Below are 20,833 nucleotides of genomic sequence, written 5' to 3'. Positions count from 1 at the left end.
AAACATAATACATATATCTTATCGGAGCTCAGTAGCTCAAACATGATATCTTAAAACATTTTTGTAGTATATAGGCATCCATCATATATACTGCAAAGAACATGAAAATTGATAAAGTATGGTATTCCAAAATATTCTCAGTAAAGCATGATATCTCATAAAGTGTAAATCTAATTTACTCATAAACATTTCATAAAACGTAACCATTAAATCATGCTTTTCATGAATGCATTTCTAATAGTAAAATATGCATTTTAGAAGAGGTTCACTCACAGATACTCCGTCGCCGAAGAGCTGTGCGAAATAGGAAGGACGGAAACACCGCTAATAAACGCACCTAAGCACATAAATGGTCCAATTAATAAAACTCTACTATAACGATTGAATTTCAGAAAACGAACGTCATAAACGGATTCATGACATCGAAAAACATAAGGGGGAACCTCTGGTACTCCCACGTGCCACCACGCACCAGTAGCCCTTCATGTGTGCCCACGCTTTGGCTTGGTCTAGGTTCTGACTGGGTTTGAGCTTGGGCCTGGGGTTCTGGGCCTGGCCTAAGGTCCTGGGCCTGGCCTAAGGTCCTGGGCTTGGGTTCCTTGGGCCGAAGGCCCAAGCTTGCATGGCCTAAAGGCATGGGGTCCATTTTGAAACAAAAACAAAAGTTGTAGTTCTCAACAAGATGAAGAGATTGATACCTTGCACGCCGGCCAACTCGCTATGGTTTGGCTGGAAAATACCTCAAAAGTGGCGGTGCTTGCCAAAAAATTAGGAAAAGCTACTCCAAGCTATTTTATGCAATTAACACGTATGTACAACTTAAAACAAGCTTTGATATACTCTTAAAACACATCCCAAGAGTTTCTAAAAGTTTACCTTCATTGGACAATTCACAAAAACCACTGGAGCTCGTTGGGGATGTGATCACCGTGACTGCCACGGTTGAGGTGCTGTGTTTTTGGCTTGGGTTTTGAGGTTCAACGTCCAAGTCTTGGGGTCATTGTTGTGGTGAGAGTGAGTTCAGAGAGAGGATAGTGAGATTGCAGAGAGAGTGAGAGAGAGCTCAGGGAGAAATAGAGAGAAGAAGAGAAAGTGAGAAAGAGAAACAGAGATAGTCCTTGCAAAAATCAGAACAAGAAAAAAAAGGGGAGGGGGTCATGGATGGGAAAGAAAGGGAAGACATGTGGGCCTTAGTGGCTCAGAAAACGAGTTCACTAAAGACGAAATACGAAAATATCTAAAAATGTTCGACGTTTCAAACATAAAATCTTCGTTATAAATCTGAATCTGAATATGTTTATGCCTACACATTTGTGGCGATAAGTACTTTAAAAATCATTTAATAAACTTAAAGTTACGTGTTTCAATGAGATGATCAAACAAGGTCAACTCAAGGGCAAGAAGGTAATTTCATAAATCTGTCAATAGGAAACTACACTACATTTGGGACGGGGTTTCACAATCTACCCACCTTAAAAGAATTTCGTCCTTGAAATTACAATCTCAAATAAATAAGTACGGATATTGACTCCTCATCAGTTCCTCCGTTTCCCACGTAGCTTCCTCGACGGCATGGTTCCTCCATAACACCTTCACTAATAGAATGACTTTGTTCCTTAGAGTTTTATCATGTCGGTCAATGATCGCCACAAGTTTCTCAACATAACTTGCATCCTGACTCACTTCTAACGGTTCCGGCTGAATGACGTGAGAGAAATTAGGTACATACTTCTGAAGCATGGAAACATGAAATACATCGTGAATCTGTGATAGCTTTAGTGGTAGCTCCAATCTATAAGCAATCGCACCAATTCTCTTAGTGATTCGGTAAGAACCAACATATCGAGGACTCAACTTTCCTCGCTTGCCAAAATGAACCACACCTTTCCAGGGCAACAACTTCAGGAAGACAAAATCACCAATCTTATACTCACGATCCCTAGAATGTTGATCCGCAATGCTCTTCGGTCGATCTTGTGCCGCCTTCAGGTTCCTCTTTATCAACTGGATGTTAGTATTAGTGGTATCGATAATTTATGGTCCCACTAACACTTGTTCACCAACCTCAGTCCAACACAAGGCTCCATCTTTCCGGATTTTCAAATCTCCCTTGGAACCATTCCACACCTGTTCCATTTCTCTCTCTGCACTAAACTTTAGAAGCTTGCTCTCAAATGTGTTAATATTTTGTATATTTAGTAGAAAATGTCGAACCCAGTTTTATTGAAGAATGAGTGCGATTTTCATGTATGCCCGGGTAACCTACTCTTGTAGTTTTTGGCCTATAAATCCTTGGTCAAAGATCAATAACAACTTAAAACGTAGGAGGATACGATACATCGGAGCATAACATAATATTTCGAGAATGAAGATGACGCGTACAATCCGTCCACGAAACAGTAGATGTTGGAGGCTTGTTAGGCAAGTCATGATGTGGAGTTTGCCGGTTTAGAACCAAGTAATTTCGATACGTCTCATTGTTGCATAAGCTTTGAAAAGAGAAATGGTTCTTGAAAACTTATTCAAATCTAGGAAAATGAATTTTTTTCCTTCTTACTCTTTTGGTCTTAAGGTCTTCAGGTTACCAAAAACATATAGAGCCATCTCAAATTAAACGATAAATACAAAAATACCTCTGCTTGAACCTAGACTTGGGTTTGGGTGTGCTGCTAGTCTCCGTTTTACTTGATCTGAATGGGGTTGCTAGATCTCCTTTTCTTTGTGAAGATTTTTAGTTATCTTATGATGGTTTTGGGCGCTAGCACTTATGAAATTTTTGGATTCACTCGGAAATCACGTCATCTGTACGCCCATGAAACACATTAATCAAGGACCATAATGACATGGTCCTTTTACCGAACACAAAAATTTCTCCTGGCACCTGTTTCGCTCAAAGAATTGTCTTGCTAAAGAAGAATTAGATACCAAACAAGTTGTTAGTTCACGAGAACCGCAAAGTAGACATTAGTAAAGATACTAAACAGAGCGATACATTGAAACAAAAACAAACTTATTAAGGTATGTCACAAAATGTTTGTTAGCTATTTAGGATGGTTGTATTAATCATATTAAAATACTAGAAATTAGATTGTCATTCATGAGAAGAATACAACAGTTTATGCTTCCAACCTGACAATTTACAAATTAAGACCTTCACATATATATTTTCTAGACTCTCACTTAGATTGTTTCATTATCTCAATTTCACTCTCATAATCAAGCACCTGGAAAGAAAAAGACATTGAATCAAATTTAACACGATACTCGCGTATATTGCCTATAAACAGTGTGTTGAAATCATTTTCCAATTTTCAAATCATGTCGTCGAAAAATTGTTCTACATGTAAGTGTCTAATAAATGGGATCCTCTATATGTAAGTGTCTCTTACACTTAAAAGTAAAATATATTTTTAAATGAATAGTGTTAGGCCGTACTCATATATCATCTCTAACCGAAGGGGCTAAACATAGCACCCTCAATAATTTATTAGTTTTAAGTTTATACTTTAAATGAACAGTATCATACTATACTCATATATCATCTCCAACCAAATGGGCTAAACACAGCCCCCTCAATAATTTATTAGTTTTAAGTTTATACTTTAAATTTAGGGAAATACCCTAAAATGGGACAATTTCTTAATCTTGTGACAGAAATAGGACATTTCGAAGAGCCCTAACTCAACCATCTTCTTCATCCAAGAGCTCTCTCTCTAACCTACCCATCTTCTTCATCCAATCTCTCTCTCTCTCTACATTTCGAATATGCACAAGAGCTCTCTCTCTAACCCACCCATCTTCTTTGATTTTGTACCTTTTCGTTTGTAGGTTTTGTGAATTGGGTTTGCATTATTGTGCTTTTTGATTGATGACTTTTTGGTGTTGAAGTGATTGGTTTGGTGTTTCTTGGAGGAGACCTGAATCCTTCATTTTTGATTTTTGATTTTTTATCATTTCTCTGATTTATATGTGATTTTTCATTTGTTCTGTCTTCTCCCTCCCTCTGCTCCCTTTCTCAATCCAAATTTACAAGCACTAAAATAGGGTTTGGCTTTTGCAACAATTAAATGAAAAAACGTATTAAAGGTTAGTTGCCTTTTGGAGAAGAGATAAATTTGAGGGAAAAGAGAAAAATCAGAGTGAAAAGAAGGAAGAGAGAAGGATATGGACAAAATTGCTTCGCATACTCATTCACTCTCTTCGTGTTAAGCTCGCTCATACACTGTATGTACACGACATGCACATGTTATGCTCACAGATCTAAACTCAATCCAAAAACCCATAGCTCACAGCTCTCTTTAAGTCAGAAAAATGAGGCAATCAGATAAATGACCCTAAACTTTATATAAAGAACTGAAGATTCATTAATTTGAATTTGGTAGCAAATTTGATTGGGTTCAAATATTTCAAGGATTTGAAAATTGCAATTTGAATAGGCACGAAAGACCCCAACTGAATCAAAGGCAATTGTTTCACAAACTTGTTCGTTTTTTTCGTATTTGCAGGGCCTGTATCTGAATCAAAGAAAAAAATAGTAAACTACGTTAATACGAAGAGTATCGAAGATGTAAATATGCACCATACACATTATATGCACACCACATCCACTTAATATGTATAGTACATGCACATGATATGTACAGAGCGGAAGAAACTTTAACGGCAACATATTGGTATTGTGGATACAATTAAAACATAATTGTTAAGTATATATGGTTAAAATGACAGTTTGAAAAGTCTTGGTACGTAAATCAACCACCACTTAACCGTGCATGTGGAAAACATGATACTCGTTCTCGTTATTTCATGGACACGCATGACCCTTAGCATCTTCTAAGATTTTTCTTAATTTTGTTTTTCGCTGAGGCCAACTAGGTTGTGGTCATACTCGCTAAAATCTGGGACAAAACATATGTGCATCATAACTTGTGAACATTCTTGCTTCTCATATTAAGATGTAGTCATGCACATTTCGAAAAACTTTTCACAAATTTCTGCAATTGGACACTTCAACCAGAAATTGTTCCATCCCAGTTTTTTAGCACGTCAAAACTTGAAACTTATTCCACAACCCATACGCCTCAACATGAAAAACAAACCCTAATTTAACTTCTAAGTATTAATTCATCTTATAAACAACCCATTTATTCCATAAATCATTAATGAAGGAACTTGGAACTAAACATCATACCTTAATATGCTTGCCAAAGCTTTAGTCGTCGGGAAAAATGGAACTTTCGGCTAAAACAGAAAATATGGTACAAAACCCTGCTCACTCTTCTCACCTCTCCCTCGCTTCCCCTTGTTCAAAATCAGTGGTATGAGGTCAACCCAAAACCCAGCTCACTCTTCTTGCCTCTCTTTGAAATCAGAAACCTAGAGCTCACAGAGCTCTGTCGACATCCTTCTCTTCCAAATGAGAACAGTGATGCAATGGGCTGATGATTTTTAGTATTTATATGTGGGTATTTTAGTAATTTCGATTTTTTGCATGGTGCACATGGCTTGTGCATGGCTAGTTTGTCCTATTTTTGTCCCATGATTAAGAAATTGTCCCATTTTGGGCTATTTCCCTAAAATTTGTTGGTTAATTTAATTAAAGAACCGTTGAATGTTTTCAAATCTAGTTGTTGCATTTGAATCAATTATTGCAACTAAGGAGCCGAGCTCCAAAAAAGGGTTGGGAGGAGCTACAATTGGCCAGTCTGATGCCCCTTTGGCCGAATAATAGTCTGGTAGGCTCCATAGAAATATAGTCTAGCCATCGGTTGGAGATGAGTTTTTGAGGAAATTAGGCTATTTTTTGGCTTTTAGACCTTTAACCTTCTCCATTGGAAATGACCTAAGACAAAGCGTTTTTAGATTCTACATTTGTGAATAGCAACATCGATATTAAATTAATGTAAATACATCATTAAACTAAAAAATATTTTAAACTTTCTTACTCTCACGGCGGGCAACTACTCTTAACAGTAACTCCCTTCTCTTATTACAAGCCATTTTTGTAAGGTCAAGTTCTACGAACGAGCTCGTATTAATTTGTTATATAATTCTCTTGTTTGGTTGCAATTAATAGACAAGATCACACCACATGCACATATGCATTTTTTTCCACTAACATATTTGAAATACATGTCTCTAATGCAGGAGAAAATTCGGTAAGATAGCCTATTAGTGCAACTCTTACATGAGGTGGGACCTATAAGGTCGAGTTAGATCAGCACAGATATTCGATTCTTTTGCTACAAACCAAGACAGTTATCCGATTCGATTTTGTAGGACTTTAGCACTAGCTTTGATTCTGCAGTTTTGCAATGAACTCGTCAATGTTTTTGTCAGAGCTTCCGCCTTCATCCACTGCTTTTCGGGCCAATTCTCTCCATTTCGCGGCGTTCTTCTGTATTTCTTCCCCTATCTCCCCCTCCATTACTTCACTTATACATTGTTCTACTACTTCTTGTCTCACAACCCCTTTCTCATCAGTTGGAGCTCTAACCCCGATTTTCCACACATCCATAATGTACTTGGCATTCGTACGCTGGTCACTCCACTGTGGCAACGCCACCATTGGAACCCCCAAACTCAATGCCTCCAAAGTCGAGTTCCAACCACAATGTGTGACGAAGCATCCAACCGCCTCATGAGCCAAAACCTCCATTTGGGGGCACCACGAAACCACTAAACCCTTCTCGGATGTCTCCTCGATAAACCCTTTTGGGACCTTGGCCGCTTCTGATTCTCTAACCACCCACAAGAAACTACTTTTGCACCTCTTCAAGCCCCAAGCCAGCTCCTCCATTTGTTCATCTTCGAGTTTCGCTATGCTGCCAAACGATGCATAAGCAATGGAACCTTTTGGCCTCTTGTTTAGCCATTTTATGCAGGCATCATTGTCGGATTTGAAGAAGTTGACATTGTACTCTTTGTCACCTTTGAGTCTCTTATTCAAGTAGTTGGACGGTATAGTTGGTCCAACGGTCCTCAATCGCCAAAGCTTAGCCATCCAATCCACCACCTAAGCAGAAAAAATCAATAGCAATTAGTTTAATTTACTTGAACTAATTAAAAATTAATCAAATCAAAGATAAGGAACTGTGAATAAAAATGATTGAGAGAACTTCCCAATGTACTCACTTGTTCTTCCAACTCATAAAATGTGTTGCACAGGACCCAATCAGCTTTGTCGATATTCGACAACTGACCCACAAGCATTCTGTAGAAAGCTGGGTAAGATCTACAATCGTAAACAAACGATGGCAAGTCCAAAGGACCAAGCGCTGGCAACCCAGGAAGTGAAATTTGAGACTGACCATCAGCAAGAGGAAGCTTCAACAGCCCTCTGTGGACATGGTAGTAGACATTGTCAACAGCACAAGACTGTGTGAAGAAAACTGCCCCCGCTATTCCAAGCTTCTTGGCGACATCCAAGGGCCAAGGCATGAATGCATCATAGACAACACAATCCACGGGGGACCCTGAGTTCGAAAGCTTCTCAAGAAGCTCGGCCAAAGTTTTTGACCCCACTTGCCAGAACCTCCCCAAATAGATGTCTGTGTTTGTGTCCCCTTGTCCAGCATCATCGAAGCCATCGGAGATGGTCTCCCAAGCTGTGCTGCTCGATGCTGAGCTGTTCATTGTCTTGTAGAGAAAGCGAGTCGTCACGAGTGTGACTCTCACTCCTTTGTGATCTAGAAGCTTGGCAAATTGGAGCATCGGATTCATGTGGCCTTGGCTCGGATAGGGTAAGATCAAGCAGTGAGCCTTGTAGGCTCTCAGTTGTCCTTTCTCCATTTTCTGCTCTAAATTAGAAGCCTTGCTAGGAAATGTGTTTGAATATTTAGGAGAAAATGTAGAAGCCAATTATATAGGAGTATGAAGATGAAGTGCATAATCAGTCCACGAAACTGCAGATGTTGATTCCTTGTCAGGCAAGTCACATCTTTACACACAGGACAATTTGGAAGGTTCTTCGTTTTGAACCAAAGTAATTTGGATACGTCTCTTTGATGCATATTAAATGGTCCAAAAAGAGAGAGCTAATGCTAGAGAGACGTCTCTTTGATGGATACGTCTCTTTGATGCAATTTTTTTCTCTAAATTTAGTAATCTTATCCAAAAGAGAAATATGGCTCTTGAAAACGGAAAGGGATCCGCTTCGGATCCCTTCCACTACATCCACCAATCCGGATTCTTAAAATTTGATCCAACGGCTAAAAACAGAGGCCCTCTTTAAGAAAGAATTTTCAGTGTAACAGGCACACTAGGTAGTACACCACGTGTTATTATATAAATGGTGGAATATGTATTTTAAAAAGTTAATAACTTAAATGCTTTTTATATTTTTAAAAGTAAAGTAACCTCATTTTGCGTGAAAAATACAAAAAAGAATAAAATTGTGGTCACACGATTTTTGATCTACGATCCATGTGCGTTGATCCCTAAGATCCCAGGGAGGGATCCAATCCCTAACATTGTACAAATTCTAACACCTAATATGAGTAACGGAATATACACCTTTTCCGTTGAAAATTTCGTTAAATTTAGGAGTCACCGCCTGTCACTGTTAAAGTTAACAGTGACACTGTTCGCCTTCGCTGGAGCCAGCCGGAGAATCGTTAATTAACCGGAACTCCACAGAAATTAAAATGAGCTCATTTCCTACATGGATTTACATCCCAATTTCGCTCATAACACCAAATAAGGGTTTAGGAATTACCCGGTCACAGATTAAAGATGAAAGAGGGTAGATTTGTCTCAGATTTCACCGGAGTTGCACTGGTGTGGGTGTGGGTTCGCTGGTTTCTGGAACTAATTGCAGATAACGTACAGAGGTGAAACACCTCGGTTTCACATGGGTTTGCACTAGAATTTCACCAGACATTCAGATAATTTCCTCAGGGCGTCATAACAGATGAAATCGAGTCAAATTCACTTCGATGCGACAAGACTTCACTGGATTTCCTCTGCTGGTTTTCTGGAAATAATAACACCAATACATGCAGAGGCTTAATCCTTCAAATCTCTCTCATTTGCAGTAATTTTCCCTACTAAAATCTTAGAAGCTTACCCCCAGAACACCAGATTCCAAGTCGATTCGAAACATGCAGGGCTTGAGGATGATGTAGGAACAAGTTTATAAACTATCATCTAGGAAAATGGGTTCATCTAGTTGAATCACAACTTGCATAGAACCACGAACCAAGTAAACACAAGAACAAGGAACCTTGAAAACTTACCTGCAGAATTCGGACCTGATGATGAAGCCATTGCAGCTTCTTGTGTTCAAAACCTTCTCCTCTTTTGCAAAATCAATGGCTCTTACAATCAATAGGCCTTGGACTAAATGAACCGTACCTTTGCAAGAGCAGTGGTTTGAACTATATATAGTGTTCCTTCGACTATTCCCTATTAGAATGCGTCTAGGATTCAAACTATATAAACCATAAGGAATCATGAGTCCGAATATAACTCGATACTAAATTCTAATCCCAAAAGAATTAGGCTATATTCTATTCTGTTATCCTGAAACCACAAGGATAACCAAAACAGCTTTTAACAAGACATTTCCATATCAATCTCAAACGCTATAACCGGTCCTCGTATTTTACAGATGATACCTGAGTTCCTCCCCGAATTCGGTGAGAACTATGAAGCTCCTTGTTCAGCTCCATTCCGTCATCAAACTGGACATGCAGCACCACCATTCGTTGCAGAGAAGAGAAGGGATACAAGGTTTCAGATAATTGAGGGAGTTGAAGTGATAAGAGTGTTTGAGAGTATTGAGGGGAGGAAGACACGGGGAAGTGGGGTGTGAGCCCCGCGGCCACACAAAAACCCACCATAAATAATAAAATAATAAAATAATATAAACATCTGAAATAGTAATTTTGTAAAATTCATTTCGAGACGAAAATCGTAACATTTTGGGAACGAATCGTTGCAAAGTCGGTTTAAAATTGCTTTTGGATTGGGTAAATACACTTTCCATTTGCATTAGGCAGAAAAAACAAAAAAAGCGCTTTTAGCTTATGGAAGTGCTTTCTAAATAATCGTTTCAAATTAAGTAAGTGAAGATATTGATTGATCAATAAAGAAAAAGGAATGTCTCCTAGGAGGCTAGGACCATGTGCATTGATCAGAAAACGTGACTTAAAAGAGAAATAGTTGAGTAGCACGTAAGAGCAGATGCAAAAGAGATGCAGAGTCGGTTTAAAATTGTTTTTGGAATGGGACTAAAAACATTTTTCATTTGCATTTGGCAAAAAAATAAAGAAGTGTTTTTTGCTTCGTAGAGACGTTATTTCTAAAGAACTACATTATAAAAAATATAGTATCATAAATATAAACACACACAAAATATCAAATCCAAAATTTACATATCCAAGTAAGTTCATCTCACTGGAGCAACAACAACATTCATATTTTTCACATCAGGAGTAGGGAGATTGTCTTGCTGAAGAAAAATTAGACACAAAACAATGTTGGATGTCCTTAGAGCCACTTACTTGGTTTTCACGTTCTTTAATTTTCGTGCCAAGGCTTCCTTACGAGTTACACTTCTAAGGAGAGAATTATTGAGAACAGGAGATGGGGAATTTTCGAATGTTAAAGATGCCGAGACTTGAAGTTATGAATTTGGTAAGAGTATGAGATTATTCTTTAACAACAGCAGACTACAAAACTAAAGATTAATGATAGACTGTTCGAACATTGGGTTTGATTCAGTCTAACGAGAATATTATTTAGAAGTTTATAACTGATCCAAATGAATTGAATCAAAACCCAATGTGCATAGTACTAATTGAAACATCATATATGAAAACCATATCATCTTAGCACCAGCAGAAACTAGTAAGACTAGGAGAACAATGCAGCAGAACAGCTTGTATGCACATCAAGACCAAAAGGTCATCAACATATGTAACAATGATATCCACAACAACAACAACAAAGTCTTATCCCACTAAGTAGGGTCAGCTACATGAATCCGATAACGCCATTGAGCTCGGTTTTGTGCCATATCTTTTGTTAGATCCAAGTAGTCCAAATCTTTTCTTAGAGGCTCTTTCCAATTCTTCTCGGATGTCTCCTCTGCGACCCTTTGGGACCTTTGCTGCTGCTGATTCTCTAACCACCCACAAGAAATTACTATTGCTCCTATTCAATCCCCAAGCAAGCTCCTCCATTTGCTCAACTTCGAGTGTCGCTACAGTGCCAAACGATACAGAAGCGACATACTCTTTTAGCCTTCCGTTTAGCCATTTTATACCGGCATCATTGTCTTGTAAGAGATTCACACCATATTCTTTGTCATCTTCAAGTCGCTTGTGCAAGTACTTGGACGGTATAGTTGGTCCTACGGTCCTCAATCGCCAAAACTTAGCCATCCAATGCACCACCTAAGCAGAAAATGTGTTGCAGAGAGAGAGAGAGAGAGAGAGAGAGAGAGAGAGAGAAAGAGAGAGAGAGACCTGTTCTTCCAACTATAAATGTGTTGAAGAGGACCCAATCAAGTTTGTCAACATTGGAGAACTGTCCCACAGCCAGTTCATGGAAAGCCCGGTAAGAGGAAGCTTCGAAAGCCTTTCGTGGACATTGTAGTAGATGCTGTCAACGGCACAAGACTCAGTGAAGAAACCGCCCCCCGGCTATTCCAAAAGTTCTTGGCGACATCCAAAGGCCAAGGCATGAATGAATCATTAATAACACAATCAGCCGGAGAACCCGAGCTCAAAAGTTCCCAAGAAGCTCACTAAAAGTTATCGACCCAACTTTCCAGAACCTTTCCACATAGACATCTATGGATAGGGTAAAATCAAGAAGTTTTGTAGGCTCTCTGTCCCTTCTCCATTTCTCTCTCTGCACTAAACTTTAACTTGTTCTCGAATGTTTTAATTGTAAATTTAGGAGAAAATTTCGAAACCAGTTTTATAGAAGAATGAGTGAGATTTTCTTGTATGCCCGGGTAACCTTACTTTGGAGTTTGTGGCCGATAAATCCTTGGTCAAAGATAAATAACAAAATCTAACAGCTAAAAGGCCGGAGTATAAGATACGTTGAAGCATAATAGAATATTTCAAGAATGAAGATGGTGTACAATCCATCCACCAAACAATAGATGTTGCAGCCTTCTTACGCAAGTCATGATGTGGAGTTTGCCAGTTTAGAACCAAGTAATTTTGATAGAATCCGGATCCTCTTTGTGAGGATCTTGAGAGATCCGTAAATCATGTTTGTTCATCGTACATCGTGCGGTCAGAAATCATTTTAAAAATTTTTATTTAAAATTAAACACAAACAGTACCTGATAAAAAATAATCATACGATGTACGATGAACGGACATAATTTACGAATCCTTAAGATCCTTACCAAAAGAATCCGGAGAAGATCCTGTTGGATTTCGATACATCTCATTATTGCATAAGCTTCGGAAAGAGAAATGGTTCTTGGAAAAAAAATAAAATAAACATCTCAAATTAAATGATAAAGAAAAAAAATAAAAATAAAACTCTGTTTTAACCTGGACTTGGGTCTCGGTGTGCTGCTAGTCTCCATTTTACTTGATCTGAATTGGGTTGCCAGACCCCCGTTTCTTTGTGAAAATTTTTCGTTATCTTATATTGGTTTTGGGCGCTAGCACTCTATGAAATTTTTTAATCCACGCGGAAAACACGTCATCTGTACGCCCATGAAACACAATTACACAAGAACCAGAATGACGCGGTCCTCTTACAGGACACAAAAATTTCTCTAAGAGGACCCAAAAATTTCTCCTAATAGGCTAGCACCCACTTCGCTGCGCTGAAACAATTGTCTTGCTGAAGAAGAAAAGTTGTTAGTTCACGAGAACCCGCAAAATCGATCACATGAAATTGGGATTGTCCCTGATGATGAGTGTCAAGGAGACCGATACAATTGAGATTTCAATAGGAAGACCCAAACAAACTGAAGATGAGTTGATCTCCATGTAAAGGAGTTGGTTTTTGCATTGCATGAACCACATGGATTGCCTTGTACATTGAATGATGATAAGGGTTGCAAGCAAGAAATAAACAGTTGGAGCTCCTTCTTCCATAAACAGCTGAAGTTGCACCAATTGCGGTTTGAAGTTAAGAGTGGAGGAGATGAGGAATTTTTGAATCTTAAAAGGGTACCAAGACTCGATCGCTTAAGACTAAAGCAACACTAAGGGAATGTTCAACTTGTCTTTTGAATTTTTGATTTGTGGGTATCGTTACAACGACTATTCACAAATGTGGTTCAGTTCAGTCTAGACAGAATGTTAGCTTGAAGTTTATAGCTAAGCAAATTAAACTAAACAAGAAGTTGCCTGTTGGCATACACGGTACTATCGTCTCAGCACCGGCAGAAATAAGTAAATATTCAGCAGAGCAGCTTATATGTACATCAAAAACAGACAGACCTACACCAAAACTACAGAACTTGACTTTAAATTATATCCAAAATCCAACGGTAATCAACATAAGTAACAACAAACGTATGCATCAACAAGAAGAAAAAAAAGAAGCTAAAGTTTACGATAATTTAGTCTTAATACTAGCTGGAGATTAAACAATATGCTTATTATATATACTATGCAAACGAAACATGAACCTGCAGCTTCAGTTCCAGCAACCTTCAAACCACCAGATTAGATATTGAACCCTCCCAGACTGCCCAGATTGCAGTTGGGTGAAAAATTACGCCGCATATAAGATATTCGGGGTTGTTGTAGAGGATGTGCTTGTCCAGTAGGATCAACGGCACCTAGGAGTGGAAAGCGGTCATAATCCCCACCAATTATTCCACCAATCCTTGGAGGTACAAGTGGGTTATGGTCCCTCCTGATATGGTTGAAATAAGGCGTCTCAATTGATCTCCACATCACTACTGCTTTCATTTGTTGCTTCCTAGTCTCCCAATTTCCAACAAACCTAAACTTCCAGTTAGTCACTGTTCCCTCACCTCCAGTGCCTTCTCCTCTGCTGCCATTACCGAACTCCTCAGCATACTTCTGCTTCCACAATTCATCATTATTAGCATGATTTTGCAGCTCCTTACAAACACAACCCACCTTGGCAATGTCGACACCAGGCAGTGGCTCCAGAATCTTCATTTTGAGCTCCGGTGGAAGGCGCATAAGGCTCGGTGGGGCGGGCAAACCCGCCATTGCGCAAAGATCAATCAGCAATGGAAATGTGATCCCATCTTTCACAATCTTCCAAAACTCTAAAACTTCTCTCTCTGGGGCTAACCCATCTCTCTCATGCACATTTTGGATTTCCCAAATGGTTTCGATCATTGGGGCAAATCTGTTTTTATCCAAACATATCTGATAGAGTGAAGAACCGCCAAAGGCCAAAGAACCATAAACATTCTCAAAATGCCCCAAATTCTGAAACTTAAACACAACCCCTTCAACCCCATTACGATCACTGCCCCGATTTCGCAAAAGCTCAGGCAAAGTATATGAAAGCGAAATCGTTGAACCCGTCCCTTGATTGGCCAACATACTCGAAAGTGAATCGAACCCAACGAAACCAGACTCTAATAGCACAGCATGTACAGAAATCAACAATAGCTTATGATGATTGCTACGATCCTCTCCCAACTCCTCCCTCAGTACCCGCTTCAAGAAAAATGGAACCGAGTACCTTTCCAACCCTAGCCCATCAGACGGATCATCAATTTCCATACTTCGGGCACCAGAAACTACCAGGGTTTCCGAATTCGAACCTTCAGACCTCGGATCTTCACCAATCGAATCGTCCATAACACCCCCTTTGTCCATTAGGGTTTCGGAGTTACGGAAATGCGAACATTGGGGCTCAATTCGATTTGGGGATTCTGCGGAGGAGTGCAAATTTGGATGGGAAGGCAAAGCTAGGGTTTGGGAGGAGGGGTCGAGGGTGTAGAAGACAAGATCGCCGGAGGTGATGCCGAGGGAGCGGAGGGAATCGTGAGGGGATGGCGCTTGGAGCTCGTCGCGGTGGTTGAGGGAGAGGCGGAAGGAGGAAGGAGCGGCGGAGATTAGTTGGGAGACGGTTTGTTTGAGGTGGTGGAGAGAGCAGAGATCGGGGACCTCCACTCGAATGGTTTCTTTGGTTTCTATCGATCGCACTCTCAGCTTCATTCTCGTTTGGTTTTTTGTTTCTAATTTTCTGTGCCCCCAAGTCCCATTTTTCTTTTTACTCTTAAAGCATAGGTATTATTTTTGAAGATGGATTGTCTACCCTCCCATTTTCATATTCTTTTCATGTTTTTTTATTTGTGTGGTCATAGTTAAGTTACGTCAACATTTTATATTTCTATTACTTTTTGTTTTATTATTTTTATAAAAAAAATTAATATAAAATGTTGACATGGCTTAACCGTGACCACACATTACAGGAGGGTATATGGAGACTATGAAAATGGGAGGGCAGACAATCCAACTCCATTATTCTTTGTCCATATTTTTATTATTTTTTGGAAATTCTTTGTCTATATTTTTATTATTTTTTGGAAAATTTTATTTGAACACATATAATTTCTTTTTACACCTATATTATTTTTTAATTAAGGAATTAATATATTTTCAAATCTAAATTTATTACCTAAATTACCTTCTCAAACCCAATTCAAAATATAAAGTTATCTTTATACTCATTCCTTTTATAAAATAATATCTCTAATTGAATGTTTTTTTTTTCAAAGATGAGTCATTTGCCCCTCTATAATTGCATAGGCCATCTAGGATTAGCATGTCCATGGCTTTTTTTTTTTTTTTTTTCCTTTCTGCTACCAAACTCATCCATATATTTGGAATCCAAGAGATCCTTCCATAGACTTGAATTTTCCAGAGAATGCAATGCAAGCTCCAGTCCATCACTTTGCCGGAAACAGTTGACCTTGATGCTTTGGATTTGGATGGAGGCATGTTCGGTGAGGGGTAATATTCTCATTAAACCCTTTTCATTCATCTTTCTGTTCTACTTCTAAATGAATGTATGATGCAAATAACCTTGTTTCCTCAGGGCTTATGATAATCATCACGCAAGTCAGGAGGACAACACACTACCAGGTTGTAGAAGTTAAACGCTGTTTGGAATTCTCATCTTTATTATTTGTTCTTGTTATGTTCATTTGATGAAAGTCTTAAAATATTTTGACCTTGTGTCACATATCAAACTCTTATTGCAACATACCGTTATGTTGCTATAACTTTTGATGAGGTTCACATCTTTTCTTTTCCAATGATAGAGTTTACTATTTCTGCTCATCTTTAATGATAGTGTTTTGGGGCGTAGATAGCAGAGAAAAAAAAATACAATTTACTATTTAAAGTATGAAATTTAATCCAAAGAAGAAGCAAACGAACAAAACATCCATAAATCGAGTTATACCTTACTTGGAGCATTCAAAACTTCAAAAATCACCATCTATCAATAAAAAAACTTGTTTTTCTCTATCAAAGTTATTAAAATTTTAGCTAGAATGAAAGTAGGATAAACAAAGGATGATGCTAGGGTTAAATTATAGTGTGTGGGTTTATTGATAAGTTTGAGTTTTATTATTAACTTCCTTTTGTACTTAATATTAATTATGCAATGAGGTAAATGACACATCCCAACCCGGAATGTCCGCTAGGACTTCGAATCAAGCTATGTTGGCCGATACCTAGAAGGTGACGAAGCCATAAAGTGTGATAATGTGTAAACTATGAATAAATTTAAACCTAAAAGTGCCTAAATACACGAGTGTGCAGTGAGCAGGTATGGACCCATACACACGTTATACAGAGCATAAGTAGAGTACAGTAAAGTAAGATAACGATTATGCCATCATAAGAAGCCACCTGTACTGGGAAGTGCCACAAATCCTCGTCGATACGGAAACTTTACTACTAGGACTTGGAGGGGTGCAAAAATAGAAAATGTGAGTGGGCGAAAACAAAGCTTTTCAAAAACCATTCACTTATCAAAAGTAATAACCCCTCGCTATAACACCTGTATAATTTCGTGGAAAATCATACTACGTATAAGGATGAAATCAATTGTATACTATCAGTAAATCCAGAAGTATACCACGATACAACATCTCATCAGCAATATAAATAATCATGTGCTTAATGCTAGCACGTAAGTCAGAGTCACCTATAGTGACATGTACGACTCACCCATATCTCATCAATCAATGCTAGCATGTAAGTCAGAGTCACCTATAGTGACATGTATGACTCACCGATATCATCAATCAATGCTAGCACGTAAGTCGGAGTCACCTATAGTGACCTGTACGACTGAACCTATAGCTCATCAAATATCCCTGCACACGAGTCGGAACCACCTCTAGTGGTCTGTACGACAGGACTGGTTGTAAATAAGTATGCTCAAGTGCTACGATCACGTGAAGACTGTGCGAATAATCGCCGGTCACCTACGAGTCGGAACCACCTAATGTGGTCTGTACGACAGGCCTATGCACCTACCTTGGATTCAAGGTAAGCGTAAGGTGCGGGAGGTGAACATCACGTGAAGGACTGTGCCCTAGCCACGGGCGGGAGCACTAACACCGCGGTGCAGGTTTATGAGCTTTAAAAGCATCTAATATGGCATGTACGACTCACAAGCAACCTGTACGACAATGTCGGAGTTGCCTATCATTGCAACCTGTACGACAAGGTCGGAGTTGCTTAAAACATAAATATAGTCATGCCATAACTCAATTATTTCAAATAAAATATAATCATAACCATGCATCTCACATTTCACAACATATACTCACTTTAACTTACCTGTGCGTCCTGCGTTCACCTTCGTACTTCAAAGCATTCACAATAATTATGCGCAGTAATATACCTATGGATATGCCATAATGCAATCCAAAACTTAACCATATCGTAATGCTTTCAAATATATAAATACGTACATATAATGTGGCGTAAAATGCACAATCTATAACGCCCAACTCCCGAACTATTTATTTTTGGGAATAATTATCGATGACATGCCCAACTAAACACTAGCTTAACTAACTATCAATACTTACGATTCCTTACTTCAATTTCTCTATTCCTCACACACTGTTTTAGGACCACATTTAACCAACAGATCATAAAGTTAAAACTCACATTTTCACCAATTCCTTCGCATTGGTTAATTTCCCAAACAAGACTTTTGTCTCAAATATTGTATGGTTGCATCTAACGTCTCGTTAGATTGCCTACGTACCCTAAACAGGGATCAAGCCATTCGTAGTTCACATATCCAACATTCAAACCAAATCCGAATATATTCATTTAATCCAACATATACTACAATCGTATTAATATTCAAATCACAGCAATTAGGTCTCAAAAGCATAATTAGAATAACAAGTTCGCATAAAAATACAATGTCGGCTTCCTGGCCATGCCCCGCCGCACCAGCCGCTGTGGGTGGCGGTCGGCCGTCCCGGCTTGTCGGAAAACTCAACTATTTCTAAAAATTCTCAAAAAATACAGAAATGAAGATCTCAAAGAGTAAAGCAAACATTTTACCTGTGGCTAAGTCCAATTTGGCCTGGAAGGGCTCCAATTTGCCTCGAACCCACCGGAAACCCTAGAAATGGGTGTTCTTGATTCGTCCTCAATTCGTCTCCGACGCACCAACCAATGCTTGGGACTTGTTCCTAGGTCCAAGAGGGGTTGTTTGATAGTGTGGATCGAGGGTAAACATTTCAGAAAATGGTGGATTTCCAACTAAGGGTCTTCGGCCCCGTGGGTTGTTCTTCGTGGAAACGGTGATGAAACTTCGTTGGTTAAGGCTATAATTAGATGTTGGGATACTATGATGATGTCTAGGAGTGATGGGAGGTCTCAATTCGCCGGAAAAATGGTAAAAAGGCGACGAGAAACACCAGCATACGGGTCGGGTCACGATCTTGCGTAAGGGATCCATGATCCTGTACCCCCCCTTTTTTTTCCTCTCTCCCTTCCCCTCCTTTCTCCCTTCTATGATTGGGCTCCCATTTCGTTTTCAGCCACACTCACCAATGGCATATAAATCTACTCACCAATGGCATATAAATCCTTTAGTAATAATAAAAATATAGTGTAAGATAATTAAAATAGTGATTCATTCCAAATACTTTCAGGTTCGTAACTCAATAAAACTTTAACCGTAACTCCAAAATCACTTCTACTTGTGCCTATTCGTCCGTAAGATCGAGCTCTATCCGAATATGTTAAGAACATGAAAAAATATACGAGAATCACATACATCCCGAAAAATCACACTTTACCCATAGGGCAATTCTGTAATTTCATGTATTAAAATTATAAAACCATAATTTTTAGGGACAGGCTGTCACAGTAAAATAGACAATTAACATTTAAAATTTAAGTTGGTTGTAGAAAGAGGTTACATGGGTTTAAATAAAATTTCCTTTTTTTTTTCTCTCTTAAAAAAATTGGGAATTGCCGCTTAGTACCACGGTCTAATGATATTCCTCTTCATTTGTAAGTGAGAGGTCTTAGGTTCAATTATTGTCAAATGCTAAATTGAACGACATTATTATAGGAAGCCCATTGTAAAGGCTTAATTCACTCCCTCCATTCCTTTAGTATAGATATTATCGTTTGTTTAATAAAAAAATAAAAATAAAAATAAAAAAAATAAAAAAAGAAGGAATCAACTGATCAAAACTGTAAATATCAAAAGTTTGAGTTCAAATTTTCACTCTTTTTATAAATAAAATAGAGAATTTAAATTTAAAATTAAACAAAGCAATAAAAAAAATGTCGTTTAAACTAACAAGTTTGGATTGGGTTTACTTGACCACAACGTGTTTCTTTAGCGGGTCTTGTTAACAAAATGGATCAACCGTCATGCTATAGTAAACCTTCATTCAGTAACAAAATATAAGTTTCCTTGATGCTCACTAAACTTTTATGATTTTGGCGGCACACCTCCGATGACCACCCAGCCTGAGCATGTGGTGGAGGAGAAGAGCAGCGACAGCTGCATTGCAGGTTCTGCAAACCAAAAGGAAAAAAAAGTCTTTTTTTTTTTTTTTTTTTTATATTTTATAAATGACTTGATCAAAACGATATCGTCGTTTTGGTTTTATTTTATGTTTTTAAATAGCTTAGCTCAAAATGACATTTAAGCCACATGAGAACCTCATCGTTTTGAGTCAAGCCATTTAAAAACATAAAATAAAACTCAGCCTTCCTATTAAGCCACGTAAGAGCAAAAAAAAAAAGAGAGAGGAATAAAAGGAAGAGAGGTTCGAACGATTGTTTCCTCTAACCCATACTTCCTGACTTCACTTCACCCATCCCAATTCATTCACTTTCCCAATTCCAGTTCCTAATTGGCTAATTGGCGATCCCCATCCACCACCAGTCTCTTCTCCACGATCAACACATGTCCCCTCTCCAGGACCACCACCTGGTTTACTTCTCTCCACCACCACTTAATCCCCTAAGTTCTAAATTTATGTAAGCTTTCTATTTTCGTCTAAATTAATCATATAGGATATTAAATTCCTAATAAATTATAGTTATTGTTAATTTGTAATGATTTTTTGATATTGTTTAGGTCATATGTTGGTTAGTTCATAAATATATATATATATATATATATATATATATATATATATATAATCAGTTGATATGGTTTTTGTTTTGATTAATTGATATGTGTAGAAATTAAAAATATGGAACGACATTGCAAGAGAAAATTATTATCAATTAGTTCAGGCAATCCTATTCCAAACATTTCAACTCGAATTTCGGATAGTTATTCTACGCTTGTTCCTAATAATTCTACTGTAATTCCAAACGGTTCCAATAGGATTCCGGATAGT

At 38.3% G+C, this 20,833-nt stretch overlaps 3 protein-coding genes and 1 pseudogene across 3 annotated transcripts; all 4 read right to left on the bottom strand.

Moving 5' to 3' along the window:
• Positions 1-1,503: 1,503 nt before the first annotated feature.
• On the bottom strand, positions 1,504-2,136 carry LOC137728219 (uncharacterized). The gene is made up of 2 exons (XM_068467069.1): positions 2,065-2,136; positions 1,504-2,004 (listed from the first exon to the last, which is right to left on the bottom strand). Exons 1-2 carry the CDS (start codon positions 2,134-2,136, stop codon positions 1,504-1,506), a joined length of 573 nt encoding a protein of 190 aa, XP_068323170.1.
• Positions 2,137-5,517: 3,381 nt separating this feature from the next.
• Positions 5,518-9,683, bottom strand: LOC137729656 (mogroside IE synthase-like). Its single transcript, XM_068468653.1, has 2 exons — positions 7,135-9,683; positions 5,518-7,015 (listed from the first exon to the last, which is right to left on the bottom strand). Exons 1-2 carry the CDS (start codon positions 7,789-7,791, stop codon positions 6,290-6,292), a joined length of 1,383 nt encoding a protein of 460 aa, XP_068324754.1. The 5' UTR covers positions 7,792-9,683; the 3' UTR covers positions 5,518-6,289.
• Positions 9,684-10,973: 1,290 nt separating this feature from the next.
• On the bottom strand, positions 10,974-12,410 carry LOC137728218 (UDP-glycosyltransferase 74G1-like; annotated as a pseudogene).
• Positions 12,411-13,436: 1,026 nt separating this feature from the next.
• Positions 13,437-15,179, bottom strand: LOC137728764 (F-box protein SKIP22-like). Its single transcript, XM_068467521.1, has one exon. The coding sequence runs from the start codon at positions 15,132-15,134 to the stop codon at positions 13,653-13,655; it is 1,482 nt and encodes a 493-aa protein (XP_068323622.1). The 5' UTR covers positions 15,135-15,179; the 3' UTR covers positions 13,437-13,652.
• Positions 15,180-20,833: the final 5,654 nt, after the last annotated feature.

Source organism: Pyrus communis, chromosome 3, assembly GCF_963583255.1.
Source record: "Pyrus communis chromosome 3, drPyrComm1.1, whole genome shotgun sequence".
In the NCBI taxonomy this organism is placed as follows: domain Eukaryota; kingdom Viridiplantae; phylum Streptophyta; class Magnoliopsida; order Rosales; family Rosaceae; genus Pyrus; species Pyrus communis.
This window is presented reverse-complemented; position numbering and strand designations above follow the sequence as displayed.

Coding starts and splice junctions, on each gene's coding strand:
- LOC137729656 (XM_068468653.1), bottom strand. CDS start 7,791: ATGGAGAAAGGACAACTGAGAGCCTACAAGGCTCACTGCTTGATCTTA. Junction 7,016..7,134: donor TTTATGAGTTGGAAGAACAA/GTGAGTACATTG, acceptor TTTTCTGCTTAG/GTGGTGGATTGGATGGCTAA.
- LOC137728764 (XM_068467521.1), bottom strand. CDS start 15,134: ATGAAGCTGAGAGTGCGATCGATAGAAACCAAAGAAACCATTCGAGTG.
- LOC137728219 (XM_068467069.1), bottom strand. CDS start 2,136: ATGGAACAGGTGTGGAATGGTTCCAAGGGAGATTTGAAAATCCGGAAA. Junction 2,005..2,064: donor GAGCCTTGTGTTGGACTGAG/GTTGGTGAACAA, acceptor ACTAACATCCAG/TTGATAAAGAGGAACCTGAA.